This window comes from Microtus oregoni, unplaced genomic scaffold (assembly GCF_018167655.1).
Source record: "Microtus oregoni isolate MIOR12 unplaced genomic scaffold, Mior012 000226F_ref0000253, whole genome shotgun sequence".
NCBI classification, from domain to species: domain Eukaryota; kingdom Metazoa; phylum Chordata; class Mammalia; order Rodentia; family Cricetidae; genus Microtus; species Microtus oregoni.
Window position 1 is genome coordinate 186352 of NW_024544893.1, and position 23137 is coordinate 209488.

At 52.8% G+C, this 23137-nt stretch overlaps 1 protein-coding gene across 1 annotated transcript; it reads left to right on the forward strand.

Moving 5' to 3' along the window:
* The first annotated feature begins 2846 nt into the window (after positions 1–2846).
* Positions 2847–23137, forward strand: Stra6 (signaling receptor and transporter of retinol STRA6). Its single transcript, XM_041647750.1, has 19 exons — positions 2847–2970; positions 3691–3819; positions 7282–7348; positions 7624–7709; positions 8779–8918; positions 9239–9262; positions 9431–9597; positions 11566–11688; positions 14280–14347; positions 14510–14589; positions 14784–14845; positions 16366–16528; positions 17999–18074; positions 18854–18987; positions 19937–20054; positions 20138–20239; positions 21004–21167; positions 21572–21727; positions 22325–23137. Exons 2-19 carry the CDS (start codon positions 3707–3709, stop codon positions 22492–22494), a joined length of 2013 nt encoding a protein of 670 aa, XP_041503684.1. The 5' UTR covers positions 2847–2970; positions 3691–3706; the 3' UTR covers positions 22495–23137.

Below are 23137 nucleotides of genomic sequence, written 5' to 3' on the forward strand. Positions count from 1 at the left end.
ACTCCGTCTTGAGGGCAGAACCCACCTGCTGTTCTGGGTACCTGGGCCTCTATGGAGCCAGCTCCTAGGGGCAGCCTGGGCCTGCTGCCCAGGACTTTACAGAAATCCTTCAAGGGCACGTCTTAGCATTCCTGACCCCAACCTTTCTCCTTACCGGCTTGCCCATATGGCTAGGCGATTTATCCCCATCCTCTCAGAGCTAGTCCTTTAGTTTGTGGGTAGGAGGATCATGCTGTTCTTGTTTCAGTCTGAGGAAAAAACTTGGGATTAAGAATTAGGTTCGTCTTCAGCTGCTGGAACATGATTACCCATTACTCATGGATCTTTCCCCTGGTCCCACCAGAGTGGATGGGGAACCAGAGGGTAGGTAGAAGTCATGGGTTGGGGGGAGACCTGCATAGCCATAGCCAGGCTCTGTGGCTTTGATATGCTTTGATATGCTTGCTACAACAAGGTCTGGTGCGGTGCCTCCGCATTCTCAGGGCCTGAAGTCACTGAAGACAGTCTTGGGGGAGAAGCCACAATAGAAGAATCTGTAGGCTGGATGCCATGGAGGCAGAGCTGAGAGTCACTCAAGGCTGCAGGGGCAGAGCCAACACTCGGGCACAGGGAGCCTGCCTCTTCCTAAAGGTTCCTATCCACTGCCATGTGGGAACCTGTCTTGCTTCCCCTGCCAGTGCTGCCCTGCCCCAGGCACTAGACCCAAGGCTGCTTCTGGGTCCATGCAAACAGAGAAAAACAAATGTCATACCTTCCTATCCCTGGCGGGGAGGTAGGGCTGCCATCAAGGTGGCTGCTACATCTCCCTAGAGAATAGGGAGGTGGTATCTTTGGATCTGGGGCAGCATTTATAGGAATCTCTTCTAGGGGAGCAGATTTGGTACAGGGAGGTGGGGTAGCGGCCATGTCTGACCTTGGCAAGGAGCTATCTATATGACTTCACTCTTGAGTGAACAGAGGCTTCTTCAGGCAGCCTGATAGGGTTCCTCCCTCCCTCCCCTCACGTCTAGGCTCCTGCCCAGTGAGGCCTTTGCACACCAGTCTTCCTAAAAGTGCTGGTTCCACACTACCCGCCTCTTCTCCTACTGTATCTCCCCCTCAGCTCCGATGGCTCACAGTGAGCTGTCCCTTTCTACCTCCCTTTATGCTAAGTCTCATGGGATGACCCTGTGCCATCAGCAGGTGGAGACATGACTGCCACACAAGATATTTGGAATGAATGAATTAACAAGGCTTGGGAGGTAGCAGAGAATCCCTCTAAGACAGGACAAGGTTGACGGGCAGAGGTTTTCAACCAGGAGTGTCTGTCCTGTTCAGGCAGCTGGCTACTGTCTAGGACTGAACTCTTTGTCACAGGTACCACAGGAGGCAGGGTTAAAATCAGTAGGGGCTGATTACTCCATGTTGAGTGTCTGTTAACCTTGAGAGGTGAAGGGCTCCAGCAAGCTCGGGACATCGCAACCTTATGATATAGGCTCATGATTGAAGAAGAGCCACTGAAACAAGGAACCTTTCTGCCAGACTGTTTCTGAAGTCTCTGTGATCTCGAAGCCAGGTTAAGTCCTAAGGTAAAGAGAGTCAGGGACAGAGAAGCAGGGCCCTGTCTCCAGAGAGCCAACAGCATGTCTAGGGGCTGGTTTGCCTGAACCCTGAGACTAGATGGGCCTGGTGTTGACTCCTGTGCTGTGTCTGAGAAAACTCTGTCTTAGCAATTCTTCTGTGGAATCAGAGGGGAAGTCAGAGTCATCTTCCTGGAAGACAGGTCCTTTGGGAAGGAGGCAGAGATGGCTCATAGGGCTCAGGGCCCCATCCGGCTTAATGGGTCTGGCTAGCAGTGGGAGGTGAGTTGGTGAGACTGAGACCTGTGCACTCTGAGCGTTTGCCAGGAGCTCCCCTCTATGGGGAATTCCTCTCGCTCTGAGCATTTGTCTTGGAGCTTCCCTCTGTAGCTCTGTCTGAGCCTCTGGCCAGCTGGTATCCTGCAGAGTTCTACCCAAAGACGATTTTCCTCAGGAATCCTCCTCACTCCCACTGCTCTTTTGCCAAAAACAGTCCTTGTGGGACTGATCAGGACACCCTTTGGATTCTCCTGGCAATCTTCAGGCTCTGGGGGTTATTTAATGTATGTTGGTAGGATAGGTTCCTGAACTGTGTTCCCTAATAGTCTCAACGTCCAGAACAGTCCTGGCACACAGTAGGTGGTCAGTAGGTTTCTGTTGAAAGAATAAATAAATAAATAAATGTTTTTTAAAGGGGGGAGGGCATCAGATATCTCTGTGGGAAAAGATGTTTGCCACCAGGACCCAGTGACCTGTGCTCTGTCCCACGCGATGGAGAAAGTCAATTCCTATATGTCATTCCCTGCCATGGCACGTGCTGCCCCCCCCCCCAAAAAAAAACTACACACTCACCCGTTAGATAAATGTAATAAAAATGCTTTTAAAGCTCATCTGGACAAGGTCATGGCCCAAAGTCTTTTAGCATCAGTGCTGGGAGAATTGTGGCGCACTGAAGGGCTAGAAGCCGCAAAGTGTTGGGTCCCAGCTGAGAACAGCTCTTTGCTTTGTCTGCCTCTTGCTCCTCCCCACAGACTGGGCCAGGGAAGGGAGGGGGCAGCCAGGGGTCCAGCTCCTCTGGGAGGATAGGAAACTCTCACCCCTTCACCGGGGCTGGAACAAACACAGCAGCAGGCAGACGAATCTTCTCGCAGGTCTGGTTTGAGTTTTGAAGGACTCATTTCCGCCTGTGGGGTGAGTTATCTTCTTGTGAAATCAAGTCGTAAGAACAAAAAGGTTTGACTAGTGTAACACGTGTGTTCTCCCTCTTATATACTCAGGAGACCATGTGGATAGGTTCCTCCCTGCCTCTGTGGCCAGCCTCAGTAGGGTGTTGTCCTAAGATGCCACGATACTGGGCTCTGCAGAGGGGCTGTGCCTAGCGGGGAGAGCTCGCTGGGGGCAGGTGCTGGAGGTAGGTAGACTTGCACATCCATCGGTGGGGGCAGGGAGGGGACTCATCAAGAATCGTGGTGTGTTCCCAGCACTGAGGCTATAAAGGTAAAGGGGCTGACCAGGGGCAAGCGGACACTGGGGGATGGTCTCAAGGGAGTTTGGCAAAGGGGGGAGGGCTTGGGCTGGACCCCAGAGCAGGAGGGGTGGGGAGCCCAGCTGTGGGACAGACCAAGTGGTGCCGGCCACAGCCCGCCCACCCTTTCATCTCTGCAGCTCCTTCCTCCTTGGTCCCCCCTTTCTACTCTGTCTGTGGGTCCATCTGGGTGGGCTTGGGGCGGGGAAGGAAGGGGTCTGTGCGGGCAGTTTGCACTAGGGAAATCTTTGAAAGTAGACCAGCTGGTAGCAGGTCAGTTGGCCCACTAGGTGCTCCAGCAAGAGCCTGGAACTCCAGGGGTGCAGGAAAGGACTGTCAGACCAAGCAAAAGGGTAGGAAAAGACAAGAGGAGACTTCTGAATGCTCCCCCACTCCCCTCCACCCCCACCCCACCAGCCCTTCCCTGACCTGAAGTCCCAGATGGCTTTTCCCAGAGAGCTAAAAGCAAGAAAGTAACCTTTGGGATTAAGAAGAAATGCTCCTTTGTTTCTGGTTTTCTTTCTTTCTTTTTTTTTCTTTTAAGCCTCTTTTCACATTTGTATGCTCCCCTTTTTCTTTTCTGTTGCTCCCTTTTCTGGATTCAAGAAAGAAGGGCTGGAGCATGGCGTCCCACACAGGAGAGGATGGGAACCAGACCTCCTCCGGGATGACTGACGACTACAGCAGCTGGTACATCGAGGAGCCTCTAGGGCCTGAGGAGGGGCAGCCAGAGGGGTAAGTGTAGCATTTGGCTCAGTCAGCCATCAGAACCGGGCATGGTATAGAGGTTACCAAGATGGAGGCAGAGAGACCCTGGACTAGTGTTTTAAGAGTGGCTCTTCCATTTATCTGCGGCGTGACACCAGGCAGGTCACAGCTTCAGGCTGTCTCTAATACCTGAGAACAACTGTTCTTGAGTTTTTAAGAAGGGCTTGAGGCCATCTGGCCTGTAGCCAGCCAAGATGGTAGCGGTGTGACTGTCCCAGGCCTCTGTGGTGACTGGTATATGGTTTGTACCTGGGGCTTTACAAGCATGGGAGAGTCAGAAACCCTAGAAGGAAAGCCTGGGGAGTCACTGAGGCAACCTTTGACTCATCTCTGGTCCACGCTGAGTCGGGTTTAGTAAGGTACGGAAGGAGAGGAGGTCTGGTTTTAGCAGCAAGTGCTTAGGCTAGCCCAGGGAAGGTACACACGCAGTCCAACTCACCCTCATCCCACGGGTGTCCTGAGAGTTCTTGGCCTTGACCCTTCTTATCTGCTTAGTCTGGGCACTGAGGTTTTCTGTGGCATGGCACTCCTCTCCCCTAAGACCCTTTGCCTCCATGGCACTCTGAGCTCAGCTCTCCCGGCATTGTTCCTGGCCCCTGCTCCATCTGAGGGTTTTTGAAGAACTGGAAAGGTGAGGCAGAGAGGTGGGGGTGGAGTGGGATGGGGTGGAGAGGAGGTACTAAGCCAGATGTGTGTACATCTGTTCCCCATTAAAATTTGAAACTGGAGAAGGAAAAATGCTCAAGTGTTTCCCCAGAGGCTATGGCTGCGGCATGGCTTGGTTGGGGTCACCCAGCAGGGACTGAGGCCCCTCCCAGGCCAGAGGGAAGGTGCTGTTGTTCAGAGGACTTAGGGTTCTGGCCACCTACAGAAGTCTGTGGTCAGCAAGGCCCTCGTGACCCCCTCTCTCCCAGTCTCCCCAACTCTGCCACATAGGCATGGGCTAGAGGAGGGGCCTAGGCTCTCCAAGGACACCAAGCTCCAAACTTGGGGTGAGGTCCCAATCAGAAACTGTGTCCTTGTGAGTGTCAGGGACCAGGCTGGGCATGGGCTGGAAGCCAGGTGCCTGCAACTAGTTCTGGGTCTGCGGAGAGGTGGGTCTGTAGAGTGAAGGAGATTATTACAACCTTCTTATTCAGAAAACAAAACATAGCAAGTCTACACACAACTCTACCTCTCCCCCACCCCTACCCCCACCACCAAAGATGAGAACTGAAAGCTGAGAATACAGGGGATTCCCTAGGAGATGAACTTGGGTTCACCTCTGCCTATGTGAGTCAGACACCCCAGGGGTGTGCTACTTCAAAGCTCCAGGATGCAGACTCTCTGTACCTTAGTGTGCCCTGCACCATAGGATGGAGCTAGGGTGGGGTCCCAGGGTCAGGATGGACTCAGTCACAGACTTCTAGGCTTGAGACCTCTGCCTTGCACAAGCGGGATTCCCAGTGCCTCCCACACCGGCTTTAACCTTGCCCTGGCCTCCCTCTGGGCCAACAAGCTGAGAGGATTGTCTAGTGCCAGTGTCTTCTCTCCCTACTCAGGCTCTTTCTGCACCCCAGGGTTGGCTCTTCCCTTCTTTTCCTGAGGGGATGCCAACCTCTGTCCAGCTCAAGTCCCAACGCTCTGTAAAGGTTACTTTTTTATGGCTGTGATCCAGTTTGGAGCCTCTCAGCCATCTTCTCAGAAGCCTGGTAGAACTTTTTTTCCCTTCTATACTCTTCAGTACCAGAGAGGTAGTTCCTTGCCCTCCCCATGATAATATCTGTGTTATCCTGTCGGATCAATCACACAAAGCCTGAGTCCCCACGCATCCTAAGTGAACAACTAAACTAAGGCGTCAGGAACGTTACGTTCAATAAGGACCAGAGTTTCTCCAGATAGGGTTTTAAGTAAGGTTTCCAGGGTTGAGGTGGCTTTTAGTTTGATGTGGGCTCATGAGAAAGTGACCAAGTTGCTCGAGGAACAGAGTACTGTATCCCTGTCCTGGCAAGGCTAGAAGTCCAGGACTGAGCAGGACTAGACATGGAGAAGGGCTTAGGGAATTGAGCGGTGCTCCCGAGGCTCCAAGGCTGATCATATTGCACTTGGGAGTGAGAGGCTACAAGACTCAAGCTCATGCCAGGTGGTGGTGGTGCATGCCTCTAATCCCAGCACTCAGGATTCTGTGAGTTCGAGGCCAGCCTGGTCTACAGAATGAATTACAGGATAGGTTCCAAAACTATCCTGCCTTGGAAAACAAAAAACAAAACAAACAACAAGACCCAGGCTCAGGCAGTGGCTATCCATCCCCTGTGCCCTTGCATGACAGGCATGTTGCTTACAGGAGTGGCTTTGCTGGGGCTAGAGATGGCACATTAAAGACCCTTGTGACCCCTCCACCTCAATGATGATCTCAAGAAGTCCCCAGGAAAAAACCAGGTGGAGGGGGGAGGCCAACCAGCAGATGGTCCCAGGGCTCAGCACACCTGTTTGCTTTCTTTGCTACTCAGCAGGCAGGTGCCTAAGAGGGTGGCCTAGCCTCCTGACCAACAAAACCAAGCCATAGCAGATACCTTTCAGTTCCATCCCCTGCCCCTCCCCCTTCCCAACTCCTCACTCTTCTCCCCCACGTCCCCATCCCACACATGCCACACCCCCATCTTCCCAGGTCTCTCTAACATTGGAAACCTCCCTCTGGCTCTCAGATGCAAGCTGGGCATTCTAGAAAACTATCCTAGCCCTGGCACCCAGCCTGCCTGCTTACCCGTCTTTAGTGGAAGCTTTCTCTGCCACATGACTCAGCCATGGACGGTCCTCCTTGAGCCTTTTATTTCCATGGGTTTCTTGCTGTGCTTCAGGGCAGGATCTCTGCCAGTGCCCAGGGAGCCTCTGTGGTGATTAGGAAAAGGGACCCTTCATTTAGTGTGTTCAGCTCAGCAGGCACAGAGCGTGGATTTCGGAGTCGTGTCCTTGTGCAATAATACAATCTGTTTTTGCTGCACCCAAAGCCTTTAATGAGATGGAATGGGGAAAGAGAAAGGACCCTTCCGGTTCTAGATCCTTCAGGCAGCAGAAGCAAATCAGACAGGGCTAAAGGCTAGACTATTTGATTCAGGTCATAGGCTCAACCTCTGTAGGTCTGTGAGTCTGGGAGCAGTCAGGAATCCCCTAAAGGTTAATGGATGATGACGACCTTGGAGGACAGGAACTATTGGGGTGACCAAGAATAGATATTCAGACCAAGCTTCACTACTATGTGTTTCTCAGGAGTCTCTTGTCTCTAGCCCTATAGCATGGCACAGGACCAGCAGATACAGGGGCATAGGGATCCAGACTGACCCTGAAGAGCAGAACTAGGCAGCCTGGGGTCGGGGTAGAGGAAGGGAGATGCTGGTGAGACCTCCTCGGACCCTAGATCCAGCTAAACCTATGGTTCATTTTTTTCCGTAGGGTGAAGCCACCCTGCCAGCCCAGCGTACCACCTGCCCTGCACCATGCCTGCCTGGCCTCACTGTCAGTAAGTCCAGCCTGCCTCACCACCTGCTGCCAGTCAAGGCAGAAAGATTTGTGTTCTTATTTGGGACGGAGCTGAGGACCTAGTGCCCCCCAAACCAGACATACTGACCAAGTCTAGTCTCTTACAGACTCTGTCATCTTTTAGCCAGTCCCCAAGATGTCACCTGAGCATGTGTTGGGTGGGTGAGGAGCCTTTTCAGACCTACAGGGACAAGTCTTGGAACTCAGACCTCAGGGAAGCCTGACACCCAAGCCCTCTCTCCTCTCTTCTTCCAGCTCCTGGCTCTGCTGTTACTGACCTTGCTGGTGAGGCGCCGCAGGCTTTGGCCACGGTGTGGTCATCGCGGGCCCGGACTTCCCAGGTTGGTGCTAGGCTCTGGGAAGCCCCACTTGATGCCCAGCTGACAAGGTTCCTCTGGGAGGGTGGGTAACTTCTTAAGTGCTTTAAAGCCAGCTCTGACTACAGAGACACTCCTGTCTCTCTCAGTCTGGAGCCCTCCCCTCCCAGAGTTCTTGGCTTAGGCAGGAGGGTATAACAGAAGGAGGTGGAGAGGCTGCTCCACTCACCTGCTTCACCTGCTTGAGTGTTCAGGAGATAGGGTAAGGAATTTCAGGGAATGGAAGGTCCTGGTAGGAAGCCCTCTGACTTAGAGTGGCCTAGAGTGGCCATCACCCCCTGATGTCATCTCAGTCTCTTCCCTTGAGAACATCCTGGGATCACGATCTGTGAGTGACTGCCCTTCAGCCCCCATGGCTGCCACTTTCTTTTTCCCTTTTCCTTTGGCTGTGTAACTCACTTCAGAGAGTGAGGCAGGGGACATTCTGACGACACAGGACTGGGCTGAAGAAAGGGACAGCGAAAGTTAGGAAAGATAGCAGGTGCAAGTCCTGTGGGAACTGGGGGCTTCTGTGGGAACAGGCTGAGATGTCAGGGCAGGGAGAAGCACGCCTTGCTGGGGAGTACAAGGAAAGAGGATGGGGCTCCCAGAAAACCAGGACAAACTAGAGTAGAGAAGCAGAGACCACAAGCCTGAGACTGCCGTGCCCGCTGTCTGCCCTCTGCCCTGGTCCACACCCAGCCCAAGGAGGCGGTCGTTGCACAAGGATGTTATGACTCGCTGTGTTCTCTGAAGGCCTGCCAGCCCAGACAGACAAATCTACTCCCATGGAGGCGGCTGTTTCCTGGAGCTCCCCTGGCGGGTGGAGCACCAAGAACTTGTTCCCACCCGCCCTTTGCCTCGGTGCCCAACTGAGGATGGGTGAGAGGCCCTTCACAAACATGTTGATAGTGAGTGAATGAACAGTGAAGAGAGACCTCCGTTCTTCCCTTTGCATGGTAGACTGACTACTTCACAGTTTAGGGAGCATAGTGTGGAGGGGCAAGGCTAAGGGACTGAGTGCCTTCCTTCTATCTGTCCCTGTCCATGGCAGCCCTGTGGATTTCTTGGCTGGGGACCGATCCTGGATGGTGCCCACTGCTGTCTTTGTGGTCCTCTTCAGTAATCTGTGCCTGTTGCTGCCTGCTGAGAACCCACTGCCTTTTTTGAGCCTCAAGGCAGCATCCACCCCAGGTATCTGCGCAAGGACTCCGGGGGCTGGCCTGATGAGACAAGGCAGGGTGGGGTCCTGGTTTATTGAAGTTGGCTGGGGGAGGTGATGGAAACAGGAACATCTGTCAGTAGGGGGTACGCTGACCGCACACTGACCTCTGTAGATCAACAATCTCCACAAAGGTGGACAATAGTAATAGCTCTAGTTTAGAGAGAACTAAGGCGTCAGAGAAAAAGCGGTGATCAAAAGTACTTAGCTTGCCGAGTACTTACTCAGGCACCATGCTAAGCACTCCTCAGTTAGCCTTTGCTAAAACATTGTGCTTCTTTCTTTTTTGCAGACGGGGAGACAAAGACACTGCGAGGTAACTTGGCTAAGATCATAGCTTTTGCTCGAACCCAAGCAAAGTGAGCTCTTACCCACTGAAGAAGCTGAGGGGCTTGGGAGATAGACAGGGAAGAGCCTTCGGTGGGTATGTCCAGGCCCTCAGTCTTTCTCTCTGTTAGTGTCTCTCATTTTTTTCCCTTTCCAGAGCCCTGGAAGCTACTGGCTCTGCTCTACTATCCGGTCCTTTATTACCCTCTGGCTGCCTGTGCCACGGCAGGGCACCGAATGGCATACTTATTGGGCACAGTGCTATCCTGGGCCCACTTTGGAGTTCAGGTCTGGCAGAGAGCCGAGTGTCCTCAGGATCCCAAGGTAAGCCTGACTCACAGTGGCCTAGGAGAGACGAATGCACCTGCTTGTCTCTTCTCACCTCTGCCCACACTCTGGGCTTCCCTGCTTCCCCCGATTATTCTCAGACTCTCCTGCATGTCAACCCACATCTGTGGCCAAGCTTGGCTGCTCTGGGGCTGAGGCCTGGGGCGGGGATCTGGGCTGTGTCCTCCGCAGCTTTCAGCCTAGGAGGGCAGAGTGAGGACGAGGAAGCCCACAGCACCCTTCCCCTGATTTCCGAGTCTTTTGGGGGGCAGAATGAATAGACAGAGGCAAGTAGTCATGAGTGGGGAGATAGCCTAGGGGCCCAAAGAAAAATTCTAGAACCCCAGAACAGCTTCTCTAGCTCCTGGCTGAGATTATGAAGCTCCACAGGGCAGACCCAAAGATCAGTGGTGCAGGTGCATCGGCTTCCTAGCCAGACATCCCAGCTCCACGGCTTCACCACACTCATTTTCCAGGCACGGCTTCTCTTATTCAGCCACTGCTTTAGTCAGGCCTCGAAATACCCCTGTGGACAAAATAAAGTAAGTCCCTGGCCTTCTAGGAGCTGTCCTTCCAGAGGAAGAAACACAGTACACAGACAAGCAAGGTGACCCCACCTAGGGCTGAGTACTCAGGGAACAGAGTCACTTGTCTGAGCCTCGGTTTCCCCTCTTGTCGACGGAGCTGGCAACACCCATCTCTCCAGGAAAGCGAAGATTAGGAAATTTTTAAAAATTTAAGGATCAGAGCTGGAGAGATGGCTCAGAGGTTAAGAGCATTGCCTGCTCTTCCAAAGGTCCTGAGTTCAATTCCCAGCAACCACATGGTGGCTCACAACCATCTGTAATGAGGTCTGGTGCCCTCTTCTGGCCTTCAGGCATACACACAGACAGAATATTGTATATATAATAAATAAATAAATATTTAAAAAAAATTTAAGGATCACCATCCAGTGGATGGAGGTGGGTGGTCCTTGGACTTCCCACTGGGCAGGGAATCCTGATAGCTCTATGGGCTGACAAGGGAGGGGAACTTGATTGGGGGAGGGGGAGGGAAATGGGAGAAGGTGGCGGGGAAGAGACAGAAATCTTTAATAAATAAATAAACGGAAAAAATTTAAGGATCACTTCTAATTCTAGTTCTTGGGAAGCTGAGGTAGGAGGATCACTAGCTTGAGGCCAACTTGGCTATGTAGCAAGATTTTGTCTCAAAATAGAAAACAAAGACCCCAAACACTAAAGCTAAGAAGCTTTTCTGCTAAGGCACTTGAGTATTGTTCACCACTTAGTACATGTTATGCTCTCAAGAAAAACACTGACTTGAAAGTCAAATAAATGAATACAGAAGGAGCGGACCCAGGGAGGTCTCCAGTGGGTGCTGGGGCGTGTACTAGACAAACTGTACTAGAAAAAATTGGGTCCTTGTCTAGGTTTTTATTTATTTAATTTTCATTGTTTAAGTGTGGATGAGTGTTATGTTTTCATGTATGTGTGTGTACCACATGCTTGCAGTGCCTGTGGAGGCCAGGAGAGGGCACCAGACCCTCAGAACCAGAGTTCAGACAGTTGTGAACCCGCCACGTAGGTGCCGGCAACCAAATCTGAGCCTCTGGAAGAGCAGCCAGTGCTTTTTAACCTCTGAGCCATCTCTCTAGCCCCTTTTGTAGTCTGGTTTTTAGTAGTGTGTGTCCTAATGTTCTAGGAGCACAGAGACTGAGAAACTGGGTGACTGGTCGCAGGCCTCACTGAAGTCATGGGAGTTTAGGAAAGGATTGTGTCACCTTCTCTGGATACTGTTTAAGCTATTAGGGGCCCAAGTTGGGAGGTGAGCCAGTTTGGTGGCCCTAGAACCAGAAGGCTTACCATGGACCCAGGGCCATCCCCGGGGCCCTGTGTGGGGTGGGAAGGGACATGGATTCTGGGAAGAAGGCAGAAGGTAGGTCTGATTGTGTGTCTGTCTGTCCAGATCTACAAGTACTACTCGCTGCTGGCCTCCTTGCCTCTGTTGCTGGGCCTTGGGTTCCTGAGCCTTTGGTACCCAGTGCAACTGGTGCAGAGTGTCCGGTACCGGATGGAAGCAGGTTCCCAGGTAAGCAGACTCCCAGGTAAAGTGTGGACCAGGGCTTCCCTGACACCTGCCTTCTCAGGTCTATGCCCCCTGTTTTATAAAACTGCATCTTTTTCCTATGCACCTGTACATGTATGCACGTATGTGTGAAAGGGAGTCATGGGGAGGGGGGTGTGCAGAGTGTGACCAGAGTCCAAGGACAACTTTCGTGAGTTCTCTTCTTCCACAGTGTGGGTCCTGGGTCTCAAACTCAGGTTATCAGGCTTGGCAACACCTTACTCACTGCCAGCCCATAAACAATTTCTTTTCAGAATAACTTTTGTGCTGTCCTCTATCCCTGTCTCCAGGCAGAGGGCAGAGGCTGGGACAAGCTCTTGAAGGTCCCCAGGGTACCCAGGACCCTGGGCTCTGTGCAGAGCGGGGACTCAGCAAAGCAGAACTGAATCCATGGGTTCATAGTTCTGTCTTTGAAACCCTTGAGGGTACAGTTGGAGCAATGTGCTCTCTAAGAGTCCTGTGACTCTGCAGAATTCTGCAGATGTTGGGCTGCTTCAGGAAGCTCACTCTGACTGAGCTGAACTGTTGATGACGTCAGATGCAAGGCAGGGGGTGACTGGTGAAAGGGGCTTCCTGGAGGAGGCAGAATTCAGTGAGAGTCTGAAGGGCAGGGAGGAGCAGAAGTGGGAGAAGAGCAGGCAAAAGAAGGAGCTGGAGAAAGGGGTGGGGCTGTGCCTGTGCTAGGGCAGACGGCAGCACGTAAGAGATCCCCCACAAGGTTGAAGTTTTATCTGTTGGGAGAATGTTTGTCTAGCAACCATGAAGCCCTGGGTTTGATCCTGAGCACCAAGTAAAAGGGGGTATGGCTGCCTCCCAGAGGTTGGGACGTAGAAGAGATAGAGGCAGGAGAACCAGAAGTTCAAGGCCAGCCTAGGATATAAGAGATATTGTCTTGGCCCGGCTGTAGTTGTTCATGCCTTTAACCCCAGCTCTCGGGAGGCAGAGGCAGGTGGATCTTTGAGTTTGAGGCCAGTCTGGTCTATAGAGGGAGTTCCTGGACAGCCATGGCTACACATAGAAAGTCTATCTTGTAAAACAAAAGAAACAAACAAAAAACAATCAACCAAACAACAACAACCACAAGAGAAAAGGGAGGGTTGTCTTTTAAAAAAAGGAAGTATTGTTGAATTGTTTGAAGGGGTTGGATGTAATAGATGAATACCTCATGACAAGACAGCATTATTGAAAGATACTAAAAACTTATCAAGAATCTTCTAAAACCCTCCCCTGAGTCAGGTGCTAGTTGGAATTTGGGATTTCAGAATTACTGACTTGGATCTCCTGCAGGTAGTGCCCTAAGATGGGTACCAGAGCAAGTCCAGACAGTAATGTGTTGAATCTGTAACCATAGAAACATAGATGCAGAGATCATGAGGCCTCCTGGGGAGTGGGGAGGGCAAGGTGAGGGTCCAGATGTGTTGAGTAAGGCACAGACGGTTGGGGCAGGGAGCAAAGAGATGGGGGGATCCAGCCGCAACTTCCTCCTGGCTGAGTATCTCTGGCACAAGCCTGAACTTGAACAACATAGTCCCCCTCCAGGCTGCCCCCAGCTGATCTAGGGCAGGAAACTGAGGAGCAGTACCACCCAGAGTGGTATTCTCTTGGGTGCACTCTGCTTGTGCTACAGATTGGCACTGGGCTAAGGAGACACCTAGAGGAGAGGGGAAGCCCGTGACCTCAGGAGGCCTATCTGGTACAGGAGGTCCCTGCCTCTTGGATAGGTTCCATACATAGCAGGACCCTAAGTGCTCAGCACTTTTGCCTTCCTGATGTTTATGTTCTCTGTGCAAAGCCTGTGGTCCCCCAGAGGACATGGTGGCCTGGGTTCATGTACTTAAGAGATTCCTACCACCTCCCAGGCTTTCCACTGTCCCTCCTCCTTTCCATGGCAACCCTCTCCTCTAAATTTCAGAGAATTAAGCCCTTTTTTGGATGTTAGCCAGAAAGATTTAAGCCACAAGAGACTCAGACAAGCTTTGAGCTGACCCTCTCCTACCCTGGGGTCCCAGATTGCCATGGCAATGAGTGACCATTGCCCACGTTCTCCTGCTGATCCAAGCAGAGGTTCATCCCACATTCCCATGGGTCACTGTGCAGGCAGCTTAAGGCCTGGAATGTGGTATAGGTAAATCCCATGGCCCCGTGATCTCCCCAGACCACAGTAAGCAGTAGCAGGAGAAGAATCTAAGGTATATGCTCTAGACTGGCACCATCTTATGTCCTGAGCAGCAATAAGCCCATGGGGCCCAGGCTTTCCTTGGCCCCAGTACTGCCTAGAAGAGGCCAGGAAGCCAAGATGTGACTAAGAGGGAATCTTGGGAAGAACGTTCCAGGTTGCAGGCTCTGTGGTAGGAGATCTTTATTTGTGGAGAATGTTGCTTTCCAGGGAATGGCCCCTGTCCCCACGAGACACAGGTCAGCCTCCCCACACTCCACCACCACTGTCCTAATCAGGAGGCATTACTTGGTGTCCATCCATCCGTCCAGTATCCTTGACCAGGGCTCCAGGGACAGCTGGTGGCAGAACTCAACCATTCCAACATTTGTCCACACAGGGTCTGCAGACCAGCTACTCTGAGAAGTATCTGAGGACCCTCCTCTACCCAAAGAAGCTGGGCAGCTGGTAAGGTCTGGGCATACCTCAGTAGGCAAGAAGATGAGGTTCTGGGAGCCATGTGTGGGAAGATGGGATTGGGTGAGTGCTGTGGAGGAGGTTCCTGTTAGTGGCATGGCCTTGGAGCAGAGGGCTTCTCCTCAGGCTCCACCTACCTGGGTCTGTCTGCAGCTCCTGCCCCACCTTCAAGCACAGCCTCCTGTCTCGGGCCTGGGCCTGCTCCCAACAGTCCATCTACACTCCACAGCCAGGTATGTGGAGCAGGGGAGGCCCAGAATTACGCTGAGCCTTTGCCCGGAGAAGCTGGTGGGAAGGGGCAGCCCATTCCTCATATGTGGGCACAGCTGCCAGTTCTGGACAGGGGACACACTGGCCTGGCCTGGAAGGGATGGGGCCAGAGGCTGGGCCACTTTGCTCTCCTCATGCCTTCTTCCGGGAACTGTAGGATTCCGTCTGCCCTTGAAGCTGGTGATCTCGGCCACTCTGACAGGAGCAGCCACTTACCAGGTGTGTCCTGAAGTTTGCAGTGCCCTCTGTCCCCAAGCCTCTGTCCTTAGCCCCCAAACCTGGGACAGCTCAGGCCCCAGTCAGATCCCCAGGTGTGCTCCCTCACCCAGTCAGCTGCTCTGCACCTCCTGGAAACACTAGCTTACCCAGCGGGAGGGATGACAGCCCTCAGCAGGTTCACAAGTTTCAAAGTCAACATAAACACAGATTTAAACTGTACCTCTATTGCTGACCTCTTGGGGGACCTGGCCAATTTTCTCCATCTCCCTGAACCTATTAACTCATCTATAACATAGAAGAAATAAAAGCACTTCTCTACATTGGGAAGATTTTGTGAGTTGCCAAGTTGGATAAATCACCACCACCTTTAGCATAACTCTCAGTGACAAGCTGCCAGGGACTAGGGCTGTAGCTGAGTTGGTAGAGCGCCTGCGGACATATATAAAGCCCTGGTTTAATCTCCAGTATGACGGAAACACATGCCTGTAATCCCAGCACGGAGGAGGGAGAGGCAGGAGACCCAGAAGTCCAAGATCCTTCCCAGCTATAAAGTGAGTTTGAGGCCAGCTTGGACTAGAGGAGATCATGTCTCAAAACACAAACAAATGAACAACAACAGTAAAACAAACAAACAAACAAACAAACACCTCCTGGGATGATATAGGTCTGGTTTCTTACCATTTTATGAACGGGGAAATTGAGGCTCAGAGGCCCGATTCAGCCAACTTCCTACAGCTAGTATCTCAGGGCAATCAAAATTTGAATCCAAATCTGTCTAATTTTAGTGCTTATTTGTTTTTTTTTTTTTTTTTACCATGGAAAAACTTAAAATCTATCTCTCACATCTACCCCTGGGTGTGTGTGTGTGTATTTGTATGTGTGTGTGTGTGTGTGTGTGTGTGTGTGTGTGTGTGAGTGTGTGTGTTTGTGTGTGTGTGTGTGTTTGTGTGTGTGTGTGAGTGTGTAGGCCAAAGGACAGCTCCCAGTGTCATTCCTTAGCTGCCATTCACTCTGTATTTTGAAACAGATCTCTCACTGGCCTGGCGCTTGCCAAGCAGCCCAGACTGGCTGGTTAGCAAGCACCAGGGACCCGCCTGTGTCTGCCTCCCCAGCACTGGGATTATGGGCAGGAGCCACCATGCCCAGCTTTTTATATGGGTTCTGGAAATTAGAATTCAGGTTTACGCTAATCAAATGCAGTAAAGTGCACCAGGCACTTGACTGACTGAACTGTCACCCCAGCCCAAAGCTGGAAACGTTTATATTCTGAATCTTAGACAGACAAGTAGAGGGAAATAAATGGAGACAGGTGTATAGAGGCCTTTCCATGGCCTCCCTGGGCTAAAGTCATATTTTCAAGTCACATTCTGCTTGAAGGCAGAAGGACCCACTATTAGGACAGTTGGGAGCATGTGGCTGCAGCTTGGTACAGTCTCCTCTAGTAAGCTTTTTTAGGGTGGCAGGGCCTGATATGAGCACAGCTGGTTCCTCACCCCGACCTCATGGTGGGGCTTTTCCAGGTGGCCCTGCTGCTGCTGGTGAGCGTAGTGCCCACTATGCAGAAGGTAAGGGCAGGGATCACCACGGATGTCTCCTACCTGCTGGCTGGCTTTGGGATCGTGCTCTCTGAGGACCGGCAGGAGGTGGTAGAGCTGGTGAAGCATCACCTATGGGCTGTGGAAGGTGAGCTTGCCTGGTGCCCCTAACGGCCCTAGTGAGGACAGGAGACAGGCTACTGGACCCAGTGACAGCCTGCCAAGAACAAACAGTCTGCCTTTGGTCATCTCCTTCCTGCTCTGGGTCTCTACTCCTCATCTCAAAATGGGGGCAGCTGGAGCTTCCGCAGCTCTGCAACCTATGATCCTTATCAACCTGTGTGACATCTTCCTCTCCTCCATCCCAGTGTCTTTGACCAACTAATTCTCTAGCTAGAGTGACAGAGAAGGTGTCTTGGCTTCTGTGTGACTTCGGGGTGGGAAGGGAGGAGAAGCCGTGTATGTGGGATGGGGTCTGAGATTTATGGGCAGTCCTCTTAGCACGGGCTGCACCTGGCAGAGCACCTGTTTTCTCTTCCCATCTGGACCACCCCTCTTCCCCTGCTGCCCAGGAGACAAGTTTCTAGACAGGGAACCACACCAGCTGCCCCTTCAGTGGTCCCATATAGCTTATGGCTACCTTCCTACCTATCCCCTACTCCCTCCCAGTCGCTTTGTGGGGACACATGGGGAGGGGCCAGCCTCAGGTTGTACAACCAGGCATGGTAGATAGAAGGCAGGTCTCCTAAAGTCCAAGTGAGGGCTCCCTTCCACCCTGTCATAAGGCCTGACAGTCATGACTCATGGAACTTGTACCATTAGTCCACGTGAGGCTCCCTTGTTGAAATGAACATTTTGGCTTTGGGGGATTAACAAGCAATGGCTGGAACTTAGGCAGCTGACATTGCAGATGGGGGTGTGGCTGCTTTGTCTGTTTTCCTGACACCATCCCAGGGCATGCTGATAGTGTAGGGCAGAGAATGGGGAGTATATGGAGGCATGGACTGCCAAGCCCTCCCTGGACAATTCCTTGTGGGCTTGCTGTGAGTGAGGTTGACTGGCACGTGGGTTGAGAAACATATCAGCTGCCTCCATGATATTCTTAGACATGTCTTCAGAGCTCTCTATCCACCATTACATTCTTACACATGTCTTCAGAGCTCTCTATCTACCGTTACTGTTACAGAGACTGTGGACCTGGCTGTCTCAATGTCTGTGTGTGAGGTCAGGGGTATGTGGGAGAGAGTTAACAGAGGGGCTCCACCCAGCATGGCCATCAGCGAAGCTTGTGATAGTCACAAGGACTCTTGATGTCCAGCCATATGGTCAGGAAGAGGGGAGCTGCAGGTAGATGACAGGTAGGAATCTCTCATTGCAGGGGTCATAGCAATGTAAGCAACAAAACCAAGTTGAAGGCCAGGACTACGGTTCAAGCTGCCCTTTCTCTTTCTTAGCTATCGTATGTTACTGGACAGGATGGGCCTGTAGAGAGGGACTGGTGCTGGACCTAAGAACTGGAGCTGGGTCCCAGCGGCTTCCCCTTAGAGTGAGGTATAGGGATCAGAGGCTGTGCAAGACCCTTCATCCCCTGACCACCCTGGCTTTCTCTCCCATCCAGCATGTTACATCTCAGCTCTGGTTTTGTCCTGCTCATTAACCTTCCTGCTCCTGCTCCGCTCCCTGGGGACTCACAGGTCAGTGACAAGCCCTGACACTCCAGGACAGAGGTAGGGCAGGGGTCCAAGTCCTGAGCACTTGAGGAATCCCGGTCCAGGAGGAAGAGCGAATCCTCTGTAGGCCAAGCTGCCATAGGGCACCCCTCCACCACCACTGACTGTATGTGGTGGGAGGAGAAGGTGGCTCTCACCTGCCCCAGGGACATGTGTGGCTGTCTTTGAGATCTGTGAGTGGTACAGGGCACGACACATGGTCAGGGAGTTTGCCTGTGAGAAGGTGCCCTGGGAGGGCTGGTAAAGAAGAATCCAGTTCCAATGGTCCAAGAGCATGGGACTGAGGGAGAAGGGTACCAAAGGCAGAGTGACCACACGAGAAAGAACAGAGAAGTGGAAGAAACCCTGGAAGGTGGAGGGGTGTTGGGGAAGCTGTTCCAAGAAATGAGCAACATAGAGAACTGATCCACCTTCTCTGGGTACTCGGCAGGCCACAGAGTTTTCACTCAGGGATTTAGGCCACAAAGCTGGCCCTACTTGCCCTGGCATTTGAGGCCCTCTGCCTTGCCTTCCTCCTGGTGGCCCACCTGGGTTCCAGTTCCATCATTCCCAGTGATCCAGTTGTGCCTCTGTCCGGGGTCTCCTAAGGCTACCCAGACTTACCTTTTCTGGAAGTCCGCTTCCAGACTATTAATCTCCAGGTTCCTGCAACCCGAAGGTTCCCTGCTGATGGCCAGATGCGCACCCTGGGCTACCATTTAGAGGGACTATATTATTCCCCGAGGTCACTTTTCTCAACCCAGGGCTAATCTTCAAGCACTGCACCGAGGGGCTAGCCTGGACCTGGGTCACCCGCTTCAGAATACTCACCCATCTCGCCAAGCCATCGTCTGCTGGATGAGCTTCAGCGCCTACCAGACAGCCTTCTGTTGCCTTGGTGAGTCCCCCTTGCCATGTTCCTAGGGCTGTGCCCTGGTGGGAATGATGGGTAGTTTTCCTGGGCTGGGTAGGGCAAGAGCAGTCAGAAGAATCTATACCCTCCCCCCCATTACCCGCTCCGTGCATGTGTTCAGGAAGCTTGCTCTGGATGACAGTGTAGGAGCCCCCTAAAAGGGGAGCCCTTCACATGAAGGTATACCTGGGTAATTGTGGGCACGATGAACCTGGGTCTGGATGTGGCCCATGGATGCTTCTGTAAGGGAAGACTGGCCATAATGGGTTGCCTCAAGGTGAGGAGTTCCTTATTGCTGGGGATGCAAGTAAGGTTCTATGAACATGGGACAGCTGCATAGCGTGTCACCTGAGAGAATCTGGTCAGATAACCCTCAAGTTCCAGTCCATGTCTCAGGTTCTCCCCTTAGGCAGCACGTGCACAGCATACTTGAACTGTGAGGGATTTGGCCCCCTCCAAAGGCCAGACCTGGCCTTGAGATCACCCGTTCCCACCCAGGGGAAGAAGGAAGGTGACGTGAGGCAGAGGAAAGAGTAGACCTAAAAGTTGTGTTCCTCGTCTTGGTCCACTTTAAACCTCCAAAACCCCCTTATACATCATCCCAGGCGAATGTATGGCCCGATGGTTTCCATAGCCACACTCAGCACCTACAGCTACTAAGCTCTGATTCACAGGCACACACACGCTCATTTAAAAGGTAATTTGTGCCTGAAAACTCAGGATCAAGTTGGGAGCAAAACCATGGATTCTAAGGCTACTGGAGTCTTACAACAGCCCTCTGAGGCAGGAACTATAATCCCTATTTTATAGAAGAATCCATGGCCCAGGCAATGACATGGGATGGAGGTAGCCACAGAAACTTCTGAGAAGACAGGGGCTAGCTGGCTCCCAGGGAACCTCCCGTCTGTCCCCTTGTCCCTTCTGCCCCCTGCAGGGCTCCTGGTGCAGCAGGTCATCTTCTTCTTGGGCACCACAGTCCTGGCCTTCCTGGTGTTTGTGCCTCTGCTCCACGGCAGGAACCTCCTGCTCCTCCGATCCCTGGAATCTACATGGTGAGTGAGGAAAAGATCAGGGCTCTTGAACTTTCCAAAGCACCCTCTAACGGCACCCCTTCCCTCGTCCTACCTACATACAGGCCCTTCTGGCTGACTCTGGCCTTGGCTGTAATCCTGCAGAACATAGCAGCCCACTGGATCTTCCTGGAGACTCACCATGGTTACCCACAACTGACCAACCAGTAAGATACCCCCCCCCCCGAGTTAGTGGTTCCCTCAGGTCCCAGACTCTTCTCTCTTTCTGTAGATTTAACCTTCTAAAATGCCTCTTTCCTATCTGCCACAGAGCCAATCTTCTCCCAGGAGATTTTGAGGGTGATGAGAACCCATAGCCTTGCAAACCCAGGACCTAGTTCATGGTAGACACACACTCAACCACTGAGCTGTTAGTCCAGTTCTGTCTGGTGCCTCTGGCTTTGAGGGTCACTGATATTGTCTTCCCCACAAACTCCTCTACACTTTGGAGCAATAGTATGGGAAACATCTTGGCTCCAAAGAGGAACCTGGAGTTTGTGGAGGGGTGGGGGGAGCTCGGAGGAGGAAGGCGGGAACACCAGGGTTGTATAGATACAGGTGGAGGGCTGAGGAGATGGCTCAGTTGGTAAAGCACCTGCCATGCTACCATGAGGACCCGAGTCCAGTTGATCCTCAGCCCCCACATGATGGCGGCACACGCATAGAGGATCCCCGTGGCTTGCTGGCCAACTTAGTCCTGCTGAATCAGTGAGCTCCAAGTGGAGCAAAGATCCTGCCTCATAGCCAAGGTAGAGAGCGAGAGAGGAAGACTCTTACTAGTAAACTTTGGTTTCCCTGGGAGGTACAAAAGTACACCCAGAAAATGTCAGTCACTGGACGGCAACAGTGCCAGTGGGCATGGAGCTGTGACGCTGGCCCAGCACAGGACCCTGGAGGAGGCCTGCCTCAGCCTTTCTCCTCTCTTCCCCAGGCGCATGCTCTGCGTAGCCACTTTTCTTCTCTTCCCTATCAACATGCTGGTGGGAGCTGTCGTGGCCATCTGGCGGGTGCTCCTCTCTTCCCTCTACAACGCTGTTCACCTGGGCCAGATGGACCTCAGCCTGCTGCCACCAAGAGCCGCCTCCCTGGATCCAGGTAAGGTTCCTAGGCAGGGACTGGGGACTGAGCTGTCCAAGCAACTGCCCCACGCTGACCTTTGAGCTGATCTGTGCATGTAGGCTTCTTGTGTGCAGCAGGTTGTGAGCATTGCCAAGGCTCCATGGTGTAAGGCCATGTGTGTGCAGTGTGTGTGTGCTGTCAGAATTCCATGAGTGTGTGCACAGAAATGGCAGAGCTGTTTGGTGCTGGACAGTCATGTGCAGCAGGGTGGGTGTGGTGTATTCTAACAGGCGTGCCAGGGCCTGTATGCAGTGTGTGTGCCATGCTTGGTTGGATGCCAGTGTGTACACATTTCCCTGGATGCCTCTTGCTGTTTCTGGGTACTTCTAGTCTGCCATGGGCTCATCATACCTTAGCTTTCTGTCTCCAACCTATCCTAGGCTATCACACGTACCGAAACTTCCTGAGGATTGAGGCCAGCCAGTCGCATCCAGCGGTCATAGCCTTCTGCACTCTGCTCCTTCATGCGCCAAGTCCACGGCCCCAGCCCACGTTGGCCCCCCAGGACAGCCTCAGACCAGCAGAGGAAGAAGAAGGTACTTCTTCACCTGGGCTGGAGGTGTAAGACTCCCAGCTTCTCAGGGAGGAGTCACAGAAGACCTCTCCAAAATAGTGAGCAGCAGGAAGTCTCCCGCCCTCTGTCCTCCAGCTTCCTGTTGTCAGCCTCCTGGCTGGGTCTCGGGGTAATTTTCTCTCTAATATGGATTTACACACTGTGTGTGCAGAGAGACTAGAATAGCTGTATTGGTTCTCTCCCCTACCCCCTGCTTCCTCCTGGAGTGAGACACCCCCTCCTTCTCTGCCCAGGAGGTCTATGGTAGGGTCAGATAGGCCTGCCCTCTCTTCCCAGACACCCCCCGCCCCCCCGACCTGCTGCTTTCAAGTCTGAGACTTCTAGTTCACAGACCTCATCTTCTCCCTCCTCTTCCACCAGAAGACATACTTCTGCAGCCCAGCCTTCTACTATTCCCCCAGTTGGTAACTGGAACCCTGGCTGTGCCGGGAGGTTTCAGACCTTTCTCAGGTCTGTGGAAACTTGGCTGGAACTCATAGAAGGCGTTTCTCTCTCTCTCTCTCTCTCTCTCTCTCTCTCTCTCTTCCTCCTTTCTTTCCTCCCTCTCTGTCTTTCTCAGGGATGCAACTATTACAGACCAAGGACCTGATGGCCAAGGGAGCAGGACCCAAAGGCAGTCGGAGTAGGGCCCGCTGGGGTCTGGCTTACACGCTGTTACACAACCCAAGCCTGCAGGCCTTGCGGAAGGCAGCCCTAAGTGGTGCCAAGGCCAATGGCACCCAGCCCTGAGGGTGAGGAAAACCACAGGGCCCTGCTCTTATGTGCTGAGGCACATTCCAGCCTACCATTCTCCCTCCCATCCATGTCAGCACTTCCCCTCCCCCAGCGGCAGCTCTGCCAAGCCTGCAGATCCCTGTGGGATCAGAGAACTGGAGTCGCTGTGTCTACACCACCAGCCTCAAGAGGACTTTGGTCTGTGCTTGTCCACCAGGCTACCAGCTAGGGCTCTGGAGAAAACAGCTGGTGGGCTCTTAGTCCTGGAACTGGCAGAGCAGGGGTAGCTACACTTAGGCCTCTCTCTCCGCACTGGTTCTGCCATCAGCCTGCTGGGCCTCAGTGAGGCCCCCTTACTCCCTGCTGGTGAGGAAAGGTCTGGATATCTCCCATCCCAGCTGGCCCCACCTCAGTCCCAGCCCTCCCACCATGAAGGTGGAGCCTGTGTGGGCTTCTTTCTCCTTCCTCTCTCTTCTGGCCACCCTTTCCTGTGCAGCCAAGTCAGACTCCAAGAGGCCCCACTGAGCTGCCCGTTCCAAGAGCTACATATTTTTGTAGTTTTAATGCCGTTAGCTGTCATGAAAGAAGTTAGTGTGCTCCATGTAATAAATGTGCCCCTGAGGAACATTCCTCCTCGCAGGGGAGGGCTCTCAGGGGA